General features: G+C 42.7%; 1 protein-coding gene across 1 annotated transcript in view; it reads right to left on the reverse strand.

The window, feature by feature from the left end:
• Window positions 1-1,809: 1,809 nt before the first annotated feature.
• Window positions 1,810-25,234, reverse strand: part of Efhb (EF-hand domain family member B) — a 45,840-nt gene continuing 22,415 nt past the window's right edge. Inside the window, exons 6-13 of the mRNA XM_051152592.1 lie at window positions 22,427-22,556; window positions 20,490-20,573; window positions 19,809-19,876; window positions 15,891-16,045; window positions 9,581-9,788; window positions 4,407-4,619; window positions 3,723-3,904; window positions 1,810-2,022 (exon numbers count right to left, since the gene is read on the reverse strand). Coding sequence (XP_051008549.1) covers window positions 1,849-2,022; window positions 3,723-3,904; window positions 4,407-4,619; window positions 9,581-9,788; window positions 15,891-16,045; window positions 19,809-19,876; window positions 20,490-20,573; window positions 22,427-22,556 — 1,214 coding nt within the window. The 3' untranslated portion in view covers window positions 1,810-1,848. The remainder of the gene's footprint in view (window positions 2,023-3,722; window positions 3,905-4,406; window positions 4,620-9,580; window positions 9,789-15,890; window positions 16,046-19,808; window positions 19,877-20,489; window positions 20,574-22,426; window positions 22,557-25,234) is intronic.

Consider the following 25,234-nt stretch of genomic DNA (forward strand, 5'->3'; position numbering starts at 1 on the left):
CAACAGCCTTGATGATTGCCTTGTGGGGCTCCTGAACCCTCTGGATCCTTCCATCCCCCCATTCTTCCATACCACTCTCACCTGGAGTCCAGCAGCAAGTCCCAGCAAGACCCAATCCCTCACTGACTGAGGTCTCTCAGAGGACATCTATATTGGGCTAATATCCGGCTCGAGGTCAGCCAGGTCTACAAAGCGAGTCCAGGACAGACAAGGCTACACAGAGAAACCCTGTCTCAAAAAACCAAAAAATAAATATAATAATAATAACAATAATAAGCTGGACGTGGTGGTGCACACCTTTAATCCCAGCACTCGGGAGGAAGAGGCAGGCAGATCTCTGTGAGTTCGAGACCAGCCTGGTGTACAAAGTGAGTCCAGGACAGCCAAGGCTACACAGAGAGACCCTGTCTCGAAAAGCCAAAAAATAAATAAATAAATAAATAAAGAAGAAGAAGAAGAAGAAGAAGAAGAAGAAGAAGAAGAAGAAGAAGAAGAAGAAGAAGAAGAAGAAGAAGAAGAAGAAGAGTATATATCATGCATGTCTTTCTGGGTCCGGGTTACTTCACACAGGATGATCGTTCCTAGTTCCATCCATTTGCCTGCAAATTTCAAGATTTCCTTGTTTCTCCCCAAATTGATCACTTCCCCTTGGTAGAGAGGCCCAATGCACACAGAGGAAAGGGAAGCAGGCTATCCAATGAGACCTGATAGGCTGTGGTCATATGGAGGTCCCCTTCTGTCAGAGGTCTGGGGGAGGGTAACAGAGTGGAAGAGAGAGGGATGGTGGGAATGAGAAAATATAAGTGAGAGGATAATAATCAGCATGTAATCTGAATAAATTATAAAAAAGAGATATATCCAAAAAAAATAGAATGATCTCACTACAGCCCCTCTCAAGCTACCAATGAATCCAGTACTGGAAAGAGAGGCTCGCATTTGACCTCTGTGGGTTCTCAAAGACAGATTCTAGCTCACCACTATGTTCTACTGGGTACTACTTTTGTGACTTTTCTGTAGTTCTTAAGTTACTCCAAAATATTGTTTCAGTTTTTGATTTTGAAACAAGGTCTCACTTGGTCACCTAGGGTTAGCCAGAAAGTCAATTACGTAGGCCCAGGGTGGTCTTGAACTAGCAGCAGTACTCTAGGCTGCATCCGCAGCCAAGAAGCAGAGAGAGGTGAGAAAAGGTTAAGAAGATATTGTTAGTGGCCATTATGCAATCGTTGGGTCTTGAAACTTTGATCCCTACATCCTGCTTCTTTTAATATCCTGCTTTTTGCTGGGCGTGGTGGTGCACACCTTTAATCCCAGCACTCAGGAGGCAGAGGCAAGCAGATCTCTGTGAGTTCGAGGCCAGCCTGGTCTACAAAGTGAGTGCAGGATAGCCAAGGCTATACAAAGAGACCCTGTTTCAAAAAACATAAACAAACAAACAAACGAATGAATGAATAAATAGGCGCCCTAAACAGGCATCTTTTCATATAAGAGCCTAACACACTAACAAAGTATCAGAGGCAAAATTGTATGAACTTGCCATCACCGACAAACTGAATTTCAGGTGTGGTAAAACGGGTGGAATTCTTGCACCTGTCAAACATTATTAATGTTCAGCATCATTCTAAGCTGCGGCCGTAGTAAGGCGGAAGGTTCTTACAGCACCGTCATGTTCTCGGATGCTCTGGAACTCATGGGAAGATGAAGTCCCCAAGGTCTAACTTATTAGTCTATACACAGACACATGAGTTATACCAGAGTGACTGCCAAGCTTTAACATAACAGCAAAACCAGACCACTTCAGATGAACACAGATTTAATCTATTTTGCTTAAATGTGTAAGTTCCCAAAATATCACATGACTGTTTTACACTTGGCTCGTTCTGCATGCAGCAGCTCATCTAGAACGTTCCTGATGGTCTCAACACAAACTTCTCCTCTCCGGTGTTTCTTCGATGCGAGATTCCATACATTTTCAAACTCTTCTTCAGAAAGCTTTACTCCAATGTTAGTTAATATATCTGAAATCTAGAAACAATGGATTTAAGGCCAGACCAAGATTTATGGTTTTCGTTTTGCATTTTAAAAATTAAGTAAAATAAACTGTATGTTAAAAATATAACAGACACTGTTCCTTCCCCAAAGTATGTGTGTTCACATATGCTTATATGCCTATATAAGATATCAAAATTCCAGTACTTTCCAGGCATAGAAGGACTGTATTCCTATAGCTACAGAGCTAGGGAGGCTAAAGCAGAAATGTTAGCGTTCGAAGCCAGCTGGCACTACACTGTGAATTCCAGGTAAGCCTGCACTGTAGAGTGTGATTCTCTCTCACTCTTAATTTTCTTTTTTTTTAATTTTTAAAAACAAAACAAGGCAGTGAAGGCGGCTCAGCCAGTGAAGGTGCTTGCTGCCTAGACCTTATTTTGATCCCCTTATCCCACTTAATGGAAGAAAGAACCAACTCTCATAGGTTTTCCTCTGATACTCACACATACATGAAACATACAAACACACAAGTAGATAGATAGATAGATACATAGATAGGTAGATAGTAGACAGATGGTAGGTAGGTAGGAAGATAGATAGACAGATGATAGATAGACAGATAGATAGATAGATAGATAGATAGATAGATTAACTCTCAAAATGAAAATTATGTATTTTTTAATTAAGTAAATTTAAATGAAGAAAAGCAGCTGGGCATGGTAGTCTGTGCTTGTCATCACAGTACTTGGGAGACAGAGACAGAAGTATGCTGTTGAGCTGAAGGCCTACCTGGCCTGCATAGTGAGACCCTGTGGGAAGGGGGAGAAAATTATATAATACACTCAGAAAAAGAAAGGAAAAATTTAGCAGCAATCTATAACCAAACTGAATATCATTCATCAAGAATTCTATATATCAGGACCCCTATACAAGCTATAATTTTGACTGAAAAGTCAAAAATGATAGTAGTCACGGGCTGGAGTTAGGGCCAGGGCTGGGGCTCAGGTGGTAAAGCTCTTGCCTACCATGCACAAAACCCTGGATTCAGTCCCCAGTACCACAAGTACCAGGGAGGTGGAGGCAGGAGACCAGAAGTTCAAAACCAATCTCAGATAGGTAGCTGATTTGGAGGCTGGCCTAGACCACACAAGATTAATAATAATAATAATAATAATAATAACAACAACAACAACAACAACGTGGGCCAGGCAGTGGTGGTGCTCGTCTTTAATCCCAGCCTGGTCTACAAAGTGAGTTCAGGATAGCCAAGGCTGGCTACACAGAGAAACCCTGTCTCCAAAAATCAAATAATAATAATAATAATAATAATAATAATAATAATAATAATAATAATAATAATAATAATGTGGATCAGACTAGAAGCGATATGTAATTCCTGCACTCAATAAGATGAGGCAGGAGGATCATGACTTCAGATCTAGCCTGGGCTACATAGAAAAACTCAATCTCAAAACAAAACAAAGTAATAAAACAATAGTCAAGTGTAGTGGTCCTTGCCTGTAATACCAATGTTTTGGTAAGCTGAGACAGGAAAACCACCAAGAGCTGTAGCACCAGGCCAAAGTACGGTAAGAAGTGAAAAGCCATCTCAAAGAAAAATAAAATAAAAAACAACAATAACAAAACTGGTCACAATAATAATAGTGGTCATTGGTAAGTGCAAACGTCTATCTTTATATATTTGCATGGGACTGAAATTTGAGGTGATTTCTTACCTCTTCCTTTGATCTGGTCTTGAAGAAGTCCCTCTCAAATACACCTTTCCGGGAGAAAATGGAGGGGTGCAGCAGCGAGTAAGCATTACCCTCTTCACCATAATTATTCCTGTCACTGATTCGACAAGTCCGGGGAGCAGGAATGTCAGATCGAATGGTTGGAACACCATATATGGGGTAACCTAGGTCATCAATGAGGGAGAAAAAGACACCCTGAAACCCAGCTGTTTAACAGTATCCACCAGTCACATGTGACCACTGAGCACTTGCAATGTAGCTGATCTCAACAACACTGTGCTTACACTTAAGCATAAAACCCAAAGACTACATGAAAAGAAGAGTATGGCCAAACACAGTGGCATGCACCTTGGTTGCAAGGACAAGAGGCATGATACTTGAGCCCAGAAGTTCAAGTGCAGCTTAGGAAAGCATCCAACCTTCTCATCCATGAGTCTCAATTTCATTAATATAAAATTACTTTTTTACTTGGGCCATTACTAACAGGTCAATAAGACTTATCTTTGGGACCAAAGAATGCTTAGAATATGCAGTTAAACTTACAGCCCAAGGCCTTGAGAAACTTACACTCTAACGCAGGGAGAGGTTAGGGACAGATACACTATGAACACTGCGCTTTCCAGGTGTGCTGATCACTTAACTTGACAAGAAACGGGCCATGCTTACATATAGCAGGAACAGCTCCAACAGCCGCATTGATGTCAGAAGAAGATGTCTTATAGTAGTTAGACACTTTGTCACTTGGTCTCAAGAGCATCCGGAGTGTCTCTTCTGAACTTCCTGGTTCTTTTGGAACGATATCTTCAGGCTTTATCAGAAGAGTTGGTTCAACTTCCCTCATGCTGGTCTCAGTAATGTTTTCACAGTTTTGTTTTCTACCTTGAAGAAAAGAAGAAAGAAGGGACACGAAAGGACAGGAAGATGTCACTTCTTGGTGCTTGCTGTTCTGTAACAAGCTGGATTATTTGGACATGCAAGGTGGCTCATCAGGTAAACGCACTTGTCACTTGCTACTAAGGCTGACAGCCTACATTAGAGCCCTGGGACCCACATGGTAGAAGGAAAGAACTGACTCCTTCAAGTTGTTCTCTGACCTGTACAAGTACAGTGTGATGTGTACATCCACATATGCACACACAAATAATAATAATGAATGCAATGATTTTTACAGATTAGTTTCCTTTGTAGCTTCTTCCTAACGGCAGAACTGAGCATCCATGGAGCAGTTCCCAGTGCCAGCACTCCACTGGGAACAGCAAGTTCAGGCCAGTGTCAGGTGTGATCCCAGCATGGCCTAGTGTTGCTTTCTGTTCCTCTGTTTATATTATTCCATAGAAATCTTTCCAGTTTGAGAACCAAAAACAGAGAACCCTTTGGGCTTTTTTTTTTTTTCTTCAAGTGACACATTAGAACCCAGAGCCTCACAGAAGCTAGATAAATCTCCACCACTGAGCTGTCCCTCAGTTCTACATATACCGGGAGGGCAGAGCATGTCCCATCCAGAGAAGAAATAAGAAGAACATAAGAAGAACTGGGGGCCCGCACCTCTAAGTAAATTCCTACAAGTTAGTGTATTGAAGAAAAAAAAAAAAGGTTATGGTTGGCTCAGCGGAAGCACGTGCAGTTAGCATTCACCAGGTACTGGGACCAAGCCCACTAACAAAGGGTGAGGTAGCACTGAAACTCCTCCTGACTTACTTTATGAGTCACTTCAGAAAGCTTCTCTTCAAAGCGCTAGCTATTCCACAGATACCACATGAGGGCACTGTGGAGTTCCCGCCACCACAGACCAATGCTGGAGAAACCCGAGCAAGAGTTGCAAAGCAAGAGCTCAAAGGGACTGATCTACAGTGTGGGACCTGCCTTTCCTTGAAAGCTACAGAACCTCTACTGGGACACCCTGATAAACAGGAGGGAGGCAGAGAGGGGTAGGGAGGGGAGAGGGAGGGAGAGAGAGAGAGACAGAGACAGACAGAGAGAGAGAGAGACAGAGACAGACAGAGAGAGACAGAGAGAGACAGAGAAAGAGACAGAGAGAGACAGAGAGAGAGAGACTGAGAGAGAAAGAGAAGGAGGGAGGGAGGGAAGGAGGAGAAGGACATATCAACTCAGGAATAAAGGTAGAAATAGCAGTATCATCACTTTTACAGGAGAGACATTTTAGAGGGGAAATTTAAAATGTCAGTAACCTCCCAGCAATCGGGTGCTGAAAATGGAAGCCAAGCTGTTATTGTTACAGACCAGACAATTTACAAGTTCCAAAATAACTCTCAACCACCTTCTAGCCTTAGCTGATAAACCTACACATTTAGAAAAAAAAAATCTACAAGGGCTTAGAAAAACAAGTGAAAACAAAGTTGTTCGTGAGGTGATAGCATTCATACAAAATGGGATAAAGTTGGGAACAGAAAGCTTCTGAGAGATGACCACCATAAACCTACCCACAGCACTTCTCACACCGCTGGAAAGAGCCTAAACTTCAGAGTGTGAGAAAGGTTAGGAAATTGGAACACGTGAGGAAGATCGACAGGACTGAAGACGGAGGTGAAGAAACCACTAAAGAATCTTTTCACTCCAGAGAAATTTGAAGGCTAAATTTTTTTTTGGTTTTGTTTTGTGAGCCAGGGTTTCATGTAGCCCAGGATGGACTCAAACTCACTATGTGGTACAGAATGACAAACTCCTAATCCTCCTGTATCGTACATTCCAAGTGATGGAAATACAGGTGTACACCACCAAGCCAGTCATTTGTTGGCTTTCTTGTTTGTTGTGACAGGTTTCCTGTGTGTCCCTGGCTGCCCTGGAGCTCACCATCCTATCAAACAGTTCACAAGCTTACAGCCATCTTCCTACTTCTGCCTCCCAAATGCTTGGGTCACAGGCACAGAGAACCACACAAGGTCTGAAAGCTAAATTAAAAAAATAAAAGTGGTACATTGATTGATGGCTACTTTAGACACAGGGTGGGCAGAACTGTGCATTTGAGCCCCTTCTGCCCTCTCAGTAGCTAGATACTTAAGATAAACTGATGTGACAATAGCAAAAGCCAGGACAAGGAAGCAGAAAGTCCCTCCCTTTGGTCCTGTGGCAGTGGATCAGAAAAACTGTCACCATTTCTGTCCAGCCCAAACTTGGCTCTTGGTAAAATGCTATAGATCAGAGTGCTGACTGCAGTGTAGTGACCACCAAACCTCTAAGTGAGAGGCAGGCTGCACTGAGGTCTGCGCATGTCTTAGATCAGAAAAAGGGATATGGTTTTGATTACCAATGATAAATCTCTGAATAGATGGTGACACTCTTGACCTCTACAACTCTACAAAGCATCTCAGAAGAAAATAAAAAAGAACCCAAAGCAAAAACAATAAAGGCAAGAAAAAGAGGCTAGAGAAATGTTCAGCAGTTAAGAGTATTTTTGCGGCAGCCAGGTGTGGTGGCTCCATCTTTAACCCCAGCACCTGGGAGGCAGAGGCAGGCAGATCTCTGTGAGTTCGAGGCCAGCCTGGTCTACAGAGCTAGTTCTAGGACAGCCAAGGCTACACAAAGAAGCCCTGTCTTGAAACCCCAAACAAATAAACAAACAAACAAAGGACTGTAACATTTTATTTTTGTGGAATTTCTGTTTTTGTATGACTTGGTTTGGGGATATTTTTAAGACAGGGTCTCCATATAGCTTGAAACTCATAATTCTCCTGCCTCTGATAGCTCAGTGTTGGGGAAATAGTTGTGTGCCACCATACTTGATTTTTGTGCAGAAATTATTTTTATGTTACTGTATGTATATGGGTGTTTTGCCTACATATATATCTGTGTGCCACATGCATGGCTGGTGCCTATGGAGACCAGACAATGGTGACAGATGGCTGAGAACTGGAGTTACAGACAGCTGTGAGCCTATAAGTGCTAGAAATTGAACTCAGATCTTCTGGAAGAGCAGCCAGTGTTCTTAATCATTGAACCATCTATCTGGCCCCTACATAAAAATTTAAAAACTAAATATCCTAATCCTTCAATGGGGGGGTGAGTAACTAAGATGGGGTTTTCAAAGCCCTTTATGAGTCACTATTGAATTTTGAGATTCTAAGCAATTTACTATTAATTTTTAAATACATGGTCCCAATATCAGATGATACAAAACCATACATTGAAAAGTAAGCCTCTGGTTTGGAAAAGGAGAGTTAGAGGCATAATGGTGGGGTGAAGGGGAGGCAAGAAGTGGTAATAGGTAAATATCATTGAAATATATTATATTCATTTGTAAAATGTCACAATAAAGCCCTTATGACATATAACTCAAGTATGCTAATTTTAAAACTTTTTTTAAAAGCAAGTTTCCCCTGTAGCCATAAGTAAGTCAGGTTTCTCTCCTCGTGGCTCCAATCAATATACAATGGCTGTGAGCCCCACCATTCCTGGGAGAACACACAGCCTGTTGTTTACATGAATGGCCCTAGGGACCTTGGAGACAGTTCCCAGGGCCAATAGTCATATCCCTGATACATGCTACCTGCAGTCTAGGCTCAGGACAGGTATGTAGGGGTACCTTTAGGAAGCCCCAGGGCATAGTGGCCAGGATTCACATTACCCAGGCACCATTGCTCTCTGTACTAAGTTGAAGAATTAGAAGCACATGACTGAATCCCTGTTCATGGCCACGTTCGCATTCCTTGGCCACCAGATGATGCACATCTCAAAGAGAGGTTTCACCAACTCTAATGGAATTGAATTTGAAGACACAGCAGCTGAGATGTTATCTCCCAAGGCAGAGGAGTCAAGCATCCTCCTAAATACTGTCTCTGGACCAGTGGCTAGCCTGTACTCATGGGGGCTGTCACTGTGCTCAATGTCCCATCCCAACAATGGCGTTTACTAATAAATCTCACAGCTAACTTAAGGGGGTTGAGGGTAAGTCTCACTGTTGTCCTGCCTGAGTGCTGCCAAATTTTTTCCCTTGATTCCATATACACCCTCTACATAAACATATATGCATACTATTCTATTCCTAGTTCCCTTTACTTTGCTGTGATAAATACCGTGAGCTGAAACAACGTGGGGAAGGAAAGGGTTTACTTGGCTATGCCAGGTCTCAGTTCACCATTTGAGGGACGTTAAGGCATGAACTAAAGCAAGAATGGAACCAAAAACTATGAAGGAGCATTGTTTATTGTTTTCTTGGGGGGGAGGCGTTCGAAACAGGGTTTCTGTGTGTAGCCTTGGCTGTCCTGGACTCACTTTGTAGAGCAGGCTGGCCTTGAACTCACAGTGATCCACCTGCCTCGGCCTCCCAAGTGCTGGGATTAAAGGCATGCACCATCACGCCCGGGCCTGTTTATTGTTTTCTCTTGCTCTTTAAAAAAAAAGATTTATTATTTTATTTACGTGTATGTATGCAAGCGTGCATGAGTTTAAGTACACCACATTCATGCAGGTGCCTGTGGAGGCTAGAAGGCAGTAAATCCCCTGGAACCAGAGTTACATGCAGCTGTGAGCCACCTGGTGTGAATGCTTGGAATTGAACCTGGCTCCTCTGCAAGGGCAGTAAACACTCTTAGTCACTGAGTCATCTCTCCAGCTCCTCAGTTAGCTTTCTTACACAGCCCATAGTGGCCTGACCTACCTCAGTGTACTAGGTCCTCTTACATGAACCGTCGATCAAGACAATCTCTCACAGAATCTGATCTGGTCAATCCCTTAGTTAAAACTCCCTCCGATGACCCTGGGCCATGTCAAACTGACTGTTGGAGCTAACTAGAATACATAATATTAAAGTTGGTAGATAGCCTAAAAACTATGAAATATAAAAATCTACTTAAATATTCAGCAGGCTTTCAAGAATTAAATACCTTTAATAATGACCCTCTTCTCGTACTCTTTGAGGGGCACTTTGTCTTTCCAGTTAAGGAAATTGGCAAATTCCAAGTAGTTAATCAGGCCATCCTGATCCACGTCACAGTAGTCAAACAGCTGGTCCAGGAGCATCTTGTCTAGATGCAGGTTGGCCTGGTTACAAGCTTCATGCAGTTCTTCTCTGTCAATCATACCATCTCCTTTCTGTCAACCAGGAAGCAAAGGAAGGTAAGGTGAGCATGGTCTCAGAAAGAGAGAGAGAAAGAAAGAAAGAAAGAACTCTAGCACATCCAATCAGCAAATTCCAACTTCCACTGAAAGGAACAGAATGCTATGTCCGTAAAGCAAGTGATGAGACACACTTCATAGTTTGTGGTCCCGGTATAGGCAGAATACAACTCAGAACCTTTTTGTTCTTGGTCCTGGAGACTGAATCCAGACCCTTGCACACCCTAAACAAATGTGTGCTGTGCTCACAACCCCCACTTAATTTAATCACTTTTTCTTTTCTTGTTCTTATTTACTCATTCACTCATGCATGTGTTCATTTATTTTGATATTTTATTTATTATTTTGAGGCAAGGTCTCACATAGTCCAGGCCAGCTTCAAGACCAGCTATCTGGCTGAGAATGGCCTTGAATTCTGGTCCTCATACCTCTGCATCCCACGTGCTAGGATGACAAGCTGGCTCTCACACACCCTGCTTACTCATATCCTTTACACTACACTGTTTGCACTGGGATGTGGCTGGCATAGCCATAAAACATGCGTGGCATTTCAGTTGAGCAATGTCGTGCATGTCTGGTAGCTCATTACAATTTTTTATGCTGACAGAGTTTTTTTTTTTTTTTTTAAACACCAGGCCCTCTACATCATTGCTTACTAATGAGGAAAAAAATAGAGATGAGATTACAAAGCAAAGTGTAGGGAGGCCTGGTTTTGTTTGATAATCACTCCCACTAGCAAGTGACAAAAGCTACCAACCCCTCAAGTCTAGTTCACTTGGGAGATGAGGGGGCAGAGGATTCGTGTGTGTCAAGGAAGAAAGTTAACAGGAGGCCATCTTAACTACTCAGTCCCTGGTGCATTCCTCCAAGCCAGCCATAGATGCACTCAAGGATGATGCTAAGGAGTGAAGGATTTCATTCTGTCCCCCATCCCCCCAAGGAGGGATTGGTACTTTGGGCAGTAAATTCTGGGTACTATAGGTTAGCATTGGGCTGGGGATATAGCTCAAGAGCAGAGTACTTGCCTTAGTGTGTGAGGCCATAAGTTCTAAATAAATTTAAATTTTTAAAAAGATTTTATGAATGCATTGGCCCCTTAGAGAGATTTAGTTTCCTATGTCTCCTCTTGTTAACATATTACCTTGATAATGGAGGTAAAAATGGTCTGAGTTTGTAAAATTCTTTATGGCAAGAGCAAGTCAAGCAAAACCATGAACCTGATACCCTACCAGGAAAACAATATGGTAACTAGTGACAGAATCAACAAGTTCAGAAAGCTAAAATAGATGCTGTCAATAATTTTGCCTGATATAAGGCTGTGTCCACTGAAAGCACAGGTGCTTTGTTCTCATTAAACCCCATATAACCATCACGGCACTCAAAGCTCAAGGAAAGCTGGACATGGGGTGGGGGCAGGGGTGGTCATTGGGGAGCACAGCTAAGAATTTGCTTCATAAATTACAGGGATAATGATAGCTAATAACCAAAATCCCAGGTGTAACTATGAGTCCCTTGGAGCTCTGAGCTGTCCTACTCCAGTGCTGTGCTATGCATGTTTAACAGATGGCTTTTGGGCAGGTGTAATATAAGAAGTCTTGATTTTGTTTTTTAGACGGGTTATTTTATTCATTTGTTGTTGTTTGGGTCTTGGTCTTTTGAGGCAGAGCCTCACCCAGGCTAACCTCTAATGTGAATCTTCCTGGCTCTGGCTCCCAAATGCTGGGACTTAGGCACAGCCTGCCACACCCCTTGGGAAGCCCTGATTTGTATCAATTGCTACTCTCCATGGTATAATTCTTTTATTTTCTTCATTGGAGCTATTCCATAGGCACCAATGTTCCATCACCTGGTTTGCAAACTTGCTGGTATGCTCTCTCAAGCCAGCTGTAGCATAACGCTGCCACTCAAATTTATGGGTAACATCTTCAGCTTCTAAGTTCCCTAAACAGGAAGTCTACACATTATCCAGAATGATGCTTAATGGACAATTGGCACTCAATCAATAATAGGATTAATCTTATAAGCCAAAACTATCCATTTAGAAAACCACAGTTTATTTGTCCTGTTTTAATTATTTTTCGATGAAGCTGAGTCTGGGCATACAACAGTTTTGGATGCCACTGCACTAGATCCACGTTGTCCTGCCTTCTCAGTGAAACATTCCTAAGTGATGCCAAACACTACGCTGTACAGATTGAAGGTTGATGGTTTAAAAGATACATCATCGTTAAACAGTTCTAGTGGCTTACTTGGATAATCGGCAGCTATTAAGATGGTTGTATTCTTACAACTGTATTCAAAATGAACTTTTAAAAAGCGTAGCACTATGTATCCCGGCAGAGGTCCTAGTTAGGGATTCGACTGATGTGATGAAACACTATGACCAAAAAGCAACTTGAGGAGGAAAGGATCTATTTGGCTTACACTTCATTATCGCTGTTCATCTTCAAAGAAAGCCAGGACAGGAACTCAAACAGGGCTAGAAGCTGGAGGCAGAAGCTGATGCAGAGGCCATGGAGGGGTGCTGCTTATTGGCTTGCTCCTCATGGCTTGTTCAGCCTGCTTTCTTATAGAACCCAGGACCACCAGCCCAGGGATGGCTCCACCCACAATGGGCTAGTACTAAGTAAGAAAATGTCCTACTGGTCCTAGGCCCCCTGCACATCGGTAGCAGATACACAGCAGGCACAACTTGGTTTTCATGTGGATCCCCCAACAACTGGAGCAGGGGCCCTCTCTCACTCTGATGCCTCCCTTTAGGTCCCACCCCCCTAACTTGGCTGCCTTTTCTGGCCTCAGTCGGAGAGGAAGTACCTAGTGCTACAGCAACTTAATGTACCGGGGCCGGTTGGTACCCATGGAGGACTTCTCCCTTCTTTGAGGAGGAGAAGACGGGAGGGTGGGGGGGAAGGGTATGTGAGGGGGAGAATGGGAGGAAAGGAGGCTGCAATCAGGATGTAAAGTGAATAAATAAAATTAAATAATGGAGTAAATAATGGAATAAAATTAAGAATGTACTTAGGAAATTACATAGTATGTAAACCCATTAAGGATATGAAGGAAGAGAAGCTTAATGCAGAAGTAAGATTTGCAGGGTTTTGTAGAAGCTTTTAAGGTTTGATTTGTTGTTCACTTGCTGTCTTGATGTAAATCTTGGTTTGGCCTTATATCTCAGAACACCATGCTGTGACATGATTTATATTCATATTGACCTAGATTCTTTTGTGATTATTTACTGCAAACTTATGGCTAGCTCTATTAATGCCCTTGTATGTCAATAGTTTACACAAATTTCTTTAAATTTTTGTTTATTTAATTTTGAATGAAAGCTAAATTCATAATTTAAAATGATTGTAACACTATCAGCACACATCATGAGCATGTACTGATATTAAGCTCACTCTAAAATGTTTCGTAAGTCCAACCAAAGAGGTCCATAGGTAAAGGCACCCATGCCAGACCTGATGGCTTGAGTTCAGTTCCTGGATGCTACAAGAATAATGAACTTTTTAAGTTCACTTAAAATGGTTTCTAAACTACCAAGAAAACTAGATACAATGACACACAAAGAGAGTAGAGGAAAATAAAAGCAAAGTAAGAATGGAGGGGAAATCAAGTGCTCACAAAGTCTACACTGAAATTGTTCAGTAAGCTCTGAGCTTCCTGAAAAACATGACCAAAACACACACACACACACACACACACACACACACACACACACACATTCAAGGAACTGGGGTTCATTTCAGAGTGTGTCATGTGCTTATCATGTATAAAGTACTAGGTCCAATCCCCAGCATCAAATTAAATGAATAAATTACATTTACAGTAGCTTAAACTTAATTGATCTTGGCCTACAGGAACATCCTACAGGATTTGGGCAGCACACCCAAAAGCCAGTGGCTAAATCCCTAGAGCCACATAAACCAGATATGGTGGCACAGGCCTTTAATCCTGGCATTTAGGGGGAAGAAGAAGGGTATAGAAAGTTCATGAGACTCCTGTGCTACTCCATGGGTTGGGAGCCTGTCTAGACAATAAAAGACCCTGTCTCAAGAGAAAAAAAAAACTGGCCTTGCACCCTTTGGATGCATTCCAGCCCCTGATATCCAACACAATGCCATTCTATGAATGAGTTGGTTTTAGACTGAAGATATTATGAGTAGACACCAAAACTTAGGTATAAGACTGTCCACTGTCCCCCAGAGATCCACAAAGCTACTTGCCCTTGCTCTTAGAACTCTGTCTGAGATTTACTCAGTTCTACATATGTGAAGGACAAAAGTAATTGTTGGCCATGCTTAAAACCACACAGTCATGGCTGTCTCTGAACTTCACCGTCCATCCACTATTCCTCTGGTCCTCACCAGACCTGCTACACGAGGAACATCCAGGTAACGCATGCCTTCCAGATACTTGCTTCACCAGGAGCATCCAGGAACAACCAGATGGCTGAAAGCCAGCCTAAGAACACAATAAACAGGAGCCAGGGCAGTATGGCACCTTCAGAGCACAGCTATCCTACGACAGCCTCGGTATCCTCATACAACAGAAGAACAAGAAAATGACCTTAAATCCAATCTTATATGGATTAAAGAGGGCTTTGAAGAGGAAATGGATAAATCCCTTAAAGAAATACAGGAAAACACAATTAAACACCAACCTAGACTACTGTACCCAACAAAACTCTCAATCACTGTAGATGGAGAAAATAAGACATTCCAAGATAAAACCAAATTTAAATAAACAATAGATATCGATAAATCCAGCTCTACAGAAAATAAAAGAAGGAAAACTCTAACCGAAGGAGGTTTATTAATTCAAGAAAACACCACACCAACAAAAACAAAAGAAGGGAAACACACACACACACACACACACATACACACACACACACACACACACACACACACACACACGCTTATTCCCTCATGGGTATCCAGGCACCACTGCACACCAGGCTGAAAAGGAGCAGAAGAGCTGGGGTCCTCAGGATCCTGGTCCAGGGGGTAAGGTCAAGAGAAGTCCTTCTCCAAGTCAAGTAAGCTTCATCCCAGGGATGCAAATATGGTTCAATATATAAAAATCCATCAATGTCTACCTAAGACTTCCACCAGAAGGGGATATGGACCCTGAAGTTGCCACCTCTTGTAGTCAGGTGGGACTTCCAGAGGAGGCAGAGGAATACCAACCCACCTACAAACCTTCAACTCAAAATTTGTCCTGCCTACAAGCAGTACAGGGATAAAATGGGAGCAGAGATTGAGGGAATGACCAACAGGCCCATGAGTGAGAGCCAACCCCTCACACTATTAATGATACTCTGTTATGCTTGCAGACAGAAACCTAGCATAACTGTCTTCTGAGAAGATTCATCCAGCAGCTGATGGAAACAGATGCAGGGACCCACAGGCAAACAATAGGCAGAGTTGAGGGAGTCTTGTGAAAGAGGAGGGAAAGGATTGAGGGAGCTGAGGGGATCAAAGACACCACAAGAAAACCTACAGAGTCAACTAACCTGTGCCTATGGAGGCTCACAGAGACTGAACCACCAAGCAAAGAGCATGCATGGAGTGGACCTAGGCCCCCTACACATGTATAGCAGATGAGCATCTGGGTCTGTTAACAACTAGAGTGGGGACTGTCTCTGACTCTGTTGCCTGCCTTTGGATCCCTTTCCCATAGCTAGGTTGCCTTGTCTGGCCTCAGTGGGAGAAAGTACACCTAGTCCTGCTACAACTTGATGTACCAGGGAAGGCTGGTACCAGTTTGGGGGAGGGGGGCTCCTCTTCTCTGAGGGTAAGGGGATGGGGGGATCTGGAAGGGAGTGTGAGGGTGAGGCTGGGAGGGGAGGAGGAAGTGGGGTTGCCATGAGGCTGTAATGTGGATAAGAAATAAATTAAAGGGAGAGAGAGAGAGTGTGTGTGTGTCATGGCTGTTTTTCAACTAAACATCACTTAAAAGGACAAGTAATAAGGTGGATACGCCCCCATGGGCCATGGTTTGCTGACCCCGTCTGTGCCAGTCTGCTGGGATTTGTCTATGTATCATAAGCCCCGGCTCTGTGAGACTACTAGCCTTGTCATAGTGCCTGAAAGCCAACAGCAAAGTGTCAAAGTGCTGGTAATTAAATTTCTTCAAGTGGTGGCGAGCAGCTGTGATCAGGGCTCTCTGGCGGTCCTTCCCACGAAGATATTCACCTGGGACTCGGTAATGGATGAGATCGCCAACTCCTATTGAAGAGAAAAAAAAGGTATCTTGTATGTGAGTTTAAAATATGGTCGGTCATAGTGTTTCAAGAGAGAGAGGGACAGAGGCAGAGAGTGTCAGGGGTTGGTCTGGTGCTATGTATTCAAATGCTAGTTAGAAACACCCAAGATCTGGTTGCAGCCCAGATGAGCACATTCTAATGTACACCTGTCCTTGCCTTGTAAACCTTGCTCTACCTACCTTAAAGTTGACTGGTTAATAAATATGCTGAAACTTGGGGTTTGGCAGAGGGGAAAGAGGCAGAGCTTGAGGTTCCCAGGCCTGAGGGTAGGGTGCGCAAGGCAGGGAGAGAAAGGAAGGGCAGAGGATATAGGAGGATGCAGCCGGATAGAACAGATCCACTCTAGAAGGATGACTTATTGGCAGGTAACATGGGTTGTGGAGCTGAGAGATATCTAAATAGCTTAGAGGGTTGAGATCTGCCCAGCTCCAATGCTTTAAGCTTGTAAAATTAATCATAGTCTCTCTGTCTCGATTATCCTGGAAGCTAGCAGGGTTAAAGAAAACTGTTCTGTCTCCTATAAGAAATAGATGGAAACAGAGAGACCTAGCAACCTCTAGGAATGAAAAAGCAAATATACTTAGATCTAATGCTGCCACTTCTTCCAACTACGTTAGTTTTGTAGACAAGTCTGGCCTCACTGAACTCGTGGCAATCCTCTCAGTCCCCTAAGTGCTAGGACTGTCTGTGTGCACACCATGCTTGACTCACTCTGATACTGTTATGCAGAATGTTTCTGTGTATAAAAAGATGCATAAAGCAACTGACTTTTTAAAAAAGTTTATGTTTCTGGTTTGTTGTTGTTTTTTTTTTTAATGAGCATGTAGCACAGACATGGCTGTATACAGGTATGTACATCCATACAAGTACATGCAAGAGGCCAGAGAGCTTCAGTTATATTCCTCTATTACTTTCCATTTATTGCCTTAGGCTAAGGTCTCTCAGCGGGTGGGCAGCTCACATTTTCAGGACAACTGTCAGTAAGCTCCTAGGACCTACCTATCTCTGACATCCGAGTGCTGGAGTTACAAACGCGGACAGCCATTCCTGGCTAAGGATTCAAACTCAGCTCTTCAGTAGCATTCTTACTACTGAGCCATCTCCCCACCCCAACATCTCTGCTCATGAAAACTCTGCTAGGCATTGTGGATTGTGCATGTAAGCCCAGCACTCAGGAGAATGCATGTATGTCTCTGTACTGCATATGTACCTGGTACCCATAGAGCCAGAAGAAGCCTATGCATCTCCGGGAAGTAAAGTTATAGACAGTTGTAAGCACCATGTGAGTGATGGAAACTGAACTTCAGTCATCTAGAAGCTTAGCAAGTGCTTTAAACCCCTGAGCCGTCTCTCCGGCCTTCTTTTCTTTATGGGCAAGAGGGGTGGCTGAGTGGACTGCTGTCTCAAAATAAAAGAATTAAAAAAAAAAAAAAAAAAAAAAAAGAACATGGACTGTTCTTCCAGAGGACCAGAGTTCAATTCCCAGCACCCACATCAGATTGCTCACAACCATCTGTAACTCCAACTCCAGGGATTCAACTCTTCTGACCTGTAGGAGCACCTGCACACACATGGACACATACTTATTTGTGTATAGGGGGATGGGAATGTGTGCACAAGCATGAGCACCCACACAGATTCACCATAGCACCATAGCACTCATGGGAAGGCCAAAGGACAACTCTTGAGAGCTGGCTCTTTCCTTCCCTATATGGGTCCCAGGTACCAAACTCAGGTTGCCATGTTTGGCACTGAACCATCTTGCTAGCCCAGATTTTGCATTTGTAAGAAAGACCCAGCATCTGCCATATCATGATATGAATACCATATTAAATAAAAAGTTGCTTTGTCTTACTGAGTTTACTTAGTACATTTATATTTATTTTCTAGGTAAAACTCAACTTACAGAATTAATCATAAAGCCTTCAAACTGTATTAGTTCAAACATAATATGAAAAGGATTCTTTCTTATGTGTCATTAATGTTATAAAGCTTTAATGCTTCAACATCAGAAGCTTTGAGGGGATGAAGACATAGCTTAGTGGTAAAGTGTTGTGCCTAGAATGTACAAGGCCCTGGGTTCAATCCCCAGCACAGCAGAAAAATGTGTTTATATGTGTGTGTACATATATGTGTATATATGTGTGTATGTGTATGCACATATACATATATATATGTATATGCATGTGTATGTTTATGTGTGTGCATGTATATATATTTATATGTGTGTTTATTATGCACATATATGTATATATGCACATATAAATCCATGGTGAATGTAACAGCATAACTTGTTGGGGATGTTTTTCAACAGAAATAAAAGTTTATTTAGGATGCTACCAGGGACAGAAGCTAAGGAGTAACAAGAGCCCAGCACCTTCAGCCCTTTAGGGGGAACTTTGAGGGAAGGGGGTTGACTCAGATATTTCAATACAGGCTAAAAGCATGGGGGTTAATAGAAAGAGAGACTCTCAGAAAGTCACATCTGGAAGTGGGCTTCTCTACGAATGTCACTCCTTTAATGGGGATGTGTTTATTTGTTTATTTTTAATATATTTTATTAATTTATTCATATTACATCTCAATTGTTATCCCATCCCTTGTATCCTCCCATTCCTCCCTCCCTCCCATTTCCCCTTACTCCCCTCCCTTATGACTGTGACTGAGGGGGACCTCTTCCTCCTGTATATGCTCATAGGGTATCAAGTCTCTTCTTGGAGCCTGCTATCCTTCCTCTGAGTGCCAACAGGTCTCCCCATCCAGAGGACATGGTCAAATATGGGGCATCAGAGTTCGTGTGAAAGTCAGTCCCCACTCTCCACTCAACTGTGGAGAATGTCCTGTCCATTGGCTAGATCTGGGTAGGGGTTCAAAGTTTACTGCACGTATTGTCCTTGGCTGATCCCTGGGCCCAGATCTGCCCATCATAATGTTCTTCTTGTAGATTTCTAAGACCCTCTGGATCCTTCTATTTCCCCATTCTCCCATGCTTCTCTCCCACCAAACCAAATAACCCAATTGAGAAATGGGGCTCAGAACTAAACAGAGAATTCTCAACAGAGGAATATAGAATGACTGAGAAACACTTAAAGAAATGCTCAACCTCCTTAGTCATCAGGGAAATGCAAATCAAAATAACTCAGAGATTCATCTTATACTCATCAAAATGGCTAAGATCAAAAACTCAAATGACACCACATGCTGGCGAGGATGTGGGGAGAGAGGGACACTCCTTCATTGCTGGTGGGAATGCAAACTAGTACAGCCACTTTGGAAATCTATCTGCTGCTATCTCAGAAAACTGGGAATAGGGCTTCCTCAAGACCCAGCTATTCCACTCCTTGGAATATACCCAGAAGATGCTCCAGCACACAACAAGAACATTTGCTCAACCATGTTCATAGCAGCCTTATTCATAATAGCCAGAACATGAAAACAGCCTAAGTGTCCATTAGTAGAAGAATGGATAAAGAAACTGTGGTACATATACACTATGGAATACTACTCAGCTATTAAAAACAAGGAATTCTCGAAATTTGTGGACAAATGGGTTGAACTAGAAATGATCATAACAAGTGAGTTAACCCAGAAGCAAAAAGGGTCAAATTGCATATACCCACTTATACACGCCCCACGAAAGTCTTCACTTACCAGGAAAGTGGAACAGAGAGGAGCACATCCTATTGTGTTTATTTATTTATTAAGAAGAAAATTCACATATTTACCATATTCCTCAGGCTTGAGGCAAGCTCCAAATGTGTGGCCTGGGGGAATGCTCATAGTTTCTGCAATGCTATAGAAGAAAACAGACTCTTTAGTTAAAGTCCTCACCACCAGAAGCTGAAAATTACACATGTTCACCTTAGGTTCTCAGCCACCCACAGATTCTCACATAGATACAATGTGAAAATCAAAGGAAAGGCACCACAAGAGTTTGGTATCCATTTGCATTAACTATGGCTAAAAGTTTTCCCTGTAGACTCTTCGGGGAAGGGGGATTCTAAGCAAAAAAATGGCCTAAATAAAATGTGGGATACTCCAAAATAAAGTTTTATACATGATTGTCACTCCCTCTTATCCAAATACACACAAGTCCATTGATCTCCCGGAAGCCCAAGTGCTGTAGGCAGTGACAATACTTTATTGATAAGCAATAGAGAAATTATTTTTCTTATTCAATAAAAACAATCTGGTAAAACACAAAGCAACATTTGCTTTTTCCATGTGGCTCACTTTGGCCTCCATTTCAATAATATAGCTAAGGGTGTGGCCTTGAGCTCCTGATCCCTCTGCCTCTACTTCCCAGCACTGGATCACGGGTGTGTGCCACCAAGCCTACCCGTATGACCAGAGAACTATTCAACATGGAAGCAAGAGAACTGGCAAGACCTCAAGCTCAAACTCACGGGTCTAAAACTCTTCCAAGTTTGTGTTGAAACTTTTCTTTGAAGTCATCAACTCTTTTGGATACAATTTTAGCTCCTCTTTTCCTACAAAATGAGAAATTGTTAGGTATCTTTATTATTAAAACGTCATTGACTGCAAAATAGTCACATAATGAAAAAGGTATTAGTATCACTGTGTCTTCAATGAACGAGTCTCAAAAGATATTCCATATTTAGTACCTCATGTATTGTGCTTCTATCACGTGCTTTATAATAAAAATACTTTAGGTAGATAATACAACATGGACTATATATAAAGTAGGGGTATGACTGACCCAAGATATGGTTGAGCAGAACATTTTTATTGGAGCTATGAGGGAGACTATAGCCAGAGGCATCCGGAAGAGTCCAGAGCAGGGAGAGAAATTAGTGGACTAAACATGAACCAAAGACTGAACCAGTTCATGGCAGGAAAGAGGGAGAGAGAAAGAGAGAGGAGAGGAGAGAATTCAGACAAAAGGAGACCAAGGGAGAGGAGGCCAGGAAAGCACATGGTCAAAAGGGCAGGGTTATATAGGACTCAAAAGCTGTGCCAAGGGAAGCCCAAGAGCTGAGGGAGCTGAGGGAAGCAGGAGGGTGAGAAAAGCTAAGAGGAGTCAAGGGTACTGAGCGAGCCTAGAGGCCTGAAGACACTTTGGTATAATAGACACCACAGTTATCCATTTCTCTAGAGGGTTTGTTTTTGCTGTTTGTGGGTTTTTGTTTGTTTGTTTTTGGTTTGTTAGGTTTGGGGGGAAGTTTTGTTGTTGTGTTCATGCATAAGGCTCATGTTTTAGGGAGGGGTGTTTTGTTTTGTTTTGTTTTGTTTTCGTGCATGAGTTCATGCTCAGTTCAATCTTCAGTACAAAAAAAAGGGGGGGCAGGGGCAAGAAAAGAAAACATTTTGGCTCATACTTATAATCCCAGGAGTTGGGAGGCAGCCAGAAGGTGGCCACAAGCTTGAGTCCAGCCTGGAATATACAGTATATTCTGGGCCAGTGAGGTTAACATACTAAGACCATGCCTATAAAACAACAGATGAGGTGGCCATTGCAAAGGGCCTGACTTGAATTTCCAGCATGCACATGGTGGTCCACCTGTAACTCTAGCTCCAGAGGAAGATGATGCCTCAGCCTGTGAGATGCACCTGCACTCACATGTCACACACACACACACACACACTTAAAAATAAAAATAAAATCAAAGCAACAACAAAAGTAAATAAAAGCTTGGGCATGCCTGTAATTTCAACCTTGCAATGCTAAGGCAGGAAGATTACCAAATTCTAGGCTACTACAGGTTTCAGAGTAAGACCCTGTCTCAAGGCTGGGCATGGTGGTGCACGCCTTTAATCTCAGCACTTGGGAGGCAGATCACTATGAGTTCAAGGACAGCCTGGTCTACAAAGCCAGTCTAGGACAGCCAAGGCTACACAGTGAAACCCTGTCTCAGAAGGGAAAAAAAAAAAAAAAAGACCCTGCCTCAAAAAACAAAATAAGCTATGAAGTAACTTCAGAACAGCACAAACAAGAAAATAGTATCATGAATACCTCTGGAGGGACCAGACATAATGATATTGGAAGTAAAGACATTGCACAATTTATATTTTCTATGTTGTGTTGAATTGTGTTGACATTTAATATCTCAAAATTAACTTTTTTTGTTGTTGTTGTTTTTTAAGACAGGGTTTCTCTGTGGGGTTTCTCTGTGTAGCCTTGCTTGGATGTTCTGGACTCACTTTGTAGATCAGGCTTGCCTTGAACTCACAGAGATTCACCTGCCTCTGCCTCCCAAGTGCTGAGATTAAAGCCATGTGCCACCACGCCAGTGCTTAAAATTAACTTTTAACTAGGTAGTTATTTAAGTGTCCATGCTACAACTCTGACACTTTCTTCTGGACCATGTATAATCACACTTACATTTGTAGTTCATGGTGCCAATGTAAAGTTTTGGCCATGGTGCGTCCATCATTAAAATGCGGTGTTGGCACTCCATATAAATTAAACCTATGGAAACTTGCTGGGTTATACTTTCGGTTCTTTGCTTCTCCTGTGGGTAGAAGGAGCATGGAATAAGACTTCTGAGTTAACCAGCACGAAATGCTTATCTTAGGGAAAGCACACTGTGCTCTCACTGGTACTGAATGAATGGAACAAAGACAGGAACTGTACCCATGCAGGCAGCTGTGCAGCCTCAGCTACCGATGGCAAAGGCCCTTCTCTGCGCATGCTGGAACACCATAGAATTACACACGGAGCTTCTTGTGTTCATGCTTATGCCTGTAATCTCAGTACATAAGAAGCTGAGACAGGAGGATGGTGAGTTCTAGGCCTGTCTGGACCACATAGTGAGGTCAAGTCTCAAAAATAAATAAATAAATACATACATACATATATACATACATACATACATACAAACAATATTTTAAAGGTTTTTTTTTTTAGAAGTCTAAGTAAAAGCAAAAACAGAAGCCATAGGCACCACCCAAAACTAGTAAGACTAATAAATGAATTCAGGAAAACTGAAGGATACAAAGTCAACAGACAAAAATAACTATGGAGGGAGGCAGTCTTTGTGACTACCAGGGCCAACAGATTGACTATCCACATGAAGGAAATCAGGGTCTTTACAACTCCATAGGCGGTGATGGTTCAAACTCCTACAGCCTGACATAGGGCAGTTTATTGTAGGTGCATTTAAGTACAGTACAATTGGCGGGGGGGTGGGGGAGAAGTTTCCTGGTGCAACACAATCCCCTGTGCACGGGGAGGAATAACTACAGCAAAGCTCTTCTCAAAGTCCATGTGTCTTTTTCCATGAAGATGGGTTCAAGAGATAAGCAACATGTCTTATCAAGGGCCTAGGGGAGGATATGATGTGTGACCTCAGACATACAGATACCACAGAGGTCATCCGGGCTATTAGCCACCTCCAGTTCTACTTATGGGTGCTTGGTATGGCCAGACCCTCAGATATCACAGATCGCCAGCCTATTAACAACTTCTATTGCCAGGGTTCTGGGTGGGAAGACAGGATACGCATCTCTCCCACTGAAGAACATTGCCAGTTTCCCTAGTGCTTATCTGTGAATGCAAGGACCTCTGTGCTCCCCAAAAAATAACTACCCAGAACAAAAAGAGCTGAGATGACAATCCCCCTTGCAACAGCATCACCTAATAAAATACTAAAGAATAAATTTACTTTTTCCAGTTGGCTGGTTGGCTGGTTAGCACATGAAGCTGAAATTCAAATGCCTAGCCCTGCACATAGTAGGTAGGCTCTCTCTACCACTAAGCTACTTCCTAACCCTTTGTTTATCCAAGATGTGGTCTCACTATGTTATCCAGCTTGGCTAAAGAGATCAGCCTGTCCCAGCCTCCTAATGGCCAAGGTAGGAGGCCCCATACCACCACACTTGGTACTTGGGAATACATTTAGCAGAGAAGGTAAAAGACTTGTACACTGAGCCGGGCGTGGTGGCGCACGCCTTTAATCCCAGCACTCGGGAGGCAGAGGCAGGCGGATCGCTGTGAGTTCGAGGCCAGCCTGGTCTACAAAGTGAATCCAGGATGGCCAAGGCTACACAGAGAAACCCTGTCTCAGAAAAAACAAAAACAAAAACAAAGAAAGACTTGTACACTGAAAACTACAGAACTGTTGAAGGAAACTGTAAAGGTCACAAATGGAAGGAGAGTCTGTGTTCATGCATCAGGGAAAATTATAACATTAAAATATGTAAGCTGGAACAGGTGAAATAGCTCAGCAGATAGAGGTACCTGCCACAAAACCTGAGTTTCATTCTAGACCCTATATAGTGGAAGGAGAGACCCAACTCTGATGAAAAGTTGTCCTCTGATCACATGTTCATGTGGCACATGTACACACACACACACACACACACACACACACACACACATACACAATTTTTAAGTGCCCATGATTCCCAAAGCAATATAGAGATTCTAGTTCCTATCAGTCTTACTAGCCTTCTACCTAAGTGGAGGCAGAAGGATCAGGACATTTTAAAATATTTTTATTTCTGTGTATTCATATGTATACTTGGCTCTGATGTATGTGTGTGGGTACCCATGGACTCCAGGAAAGCGCATTGGATCTCCTGGAGCTGGAGTTATGGGAAGTTGTGATACACCTGACGTAGATGCTGAGAACCAAACTCAGGCCCTCTGGTAGAGCAGCAAACATTATCAATGGCTGAGCCATCTCTCCAGCACAAGAATCAGGACTTTAAATATGTGGGAGGGGGTGGGAGAGGTGATGGGCGCAGGGGTCTATGGAAGAAGAAAGAAGCATCGGACAACTGGCCTGGAGTTACAGATATCTTTGAGCTACCATGAGGAGCAGAGACCGGTGCCTGGGTCCTCTGAACAATACAGACTCTTAACTGATGAGCCACCTTTCCATCCCCAGGATCAGGACTGTAAGGGCATCTTTAGCTGCGTAGCAAGTTCAAAGCAGCGTGGGATACATAAGACATCATTTCTATAAATAAATACAATTATATGGCAAAGGCTGGAGAAATAGTGCAATAATAGAACTTGATCATAGGGCAAAGCCTACTAGTCAATTCCCAGCAACAAAGTATAAAAATAAAACTATATTACAAAGCGGCAGCAATCAAAGCAGCTGGCACAGAAACAGACACATAAGCAGATTATTATGAGACAGTTTATAGTCGCAGCGTCAGGAGGCAGCGGCAGAAGGAATAC

The sequence above is a fragment of the Acomys russatus genome, chromosome 11, assembly GCF_903995435.1.
Source record: "Acomys russatus chromosome 11, mAcoRus1.1, whole genome shotgun sequence".
In the NCBI taxonomy this organism is placed as follows: domain Eukaryota; kingdom Metazoa; phylum Chordata; class Mammalia; order Rodentia; family Muridae; genus Acomys; species Acomys russatus.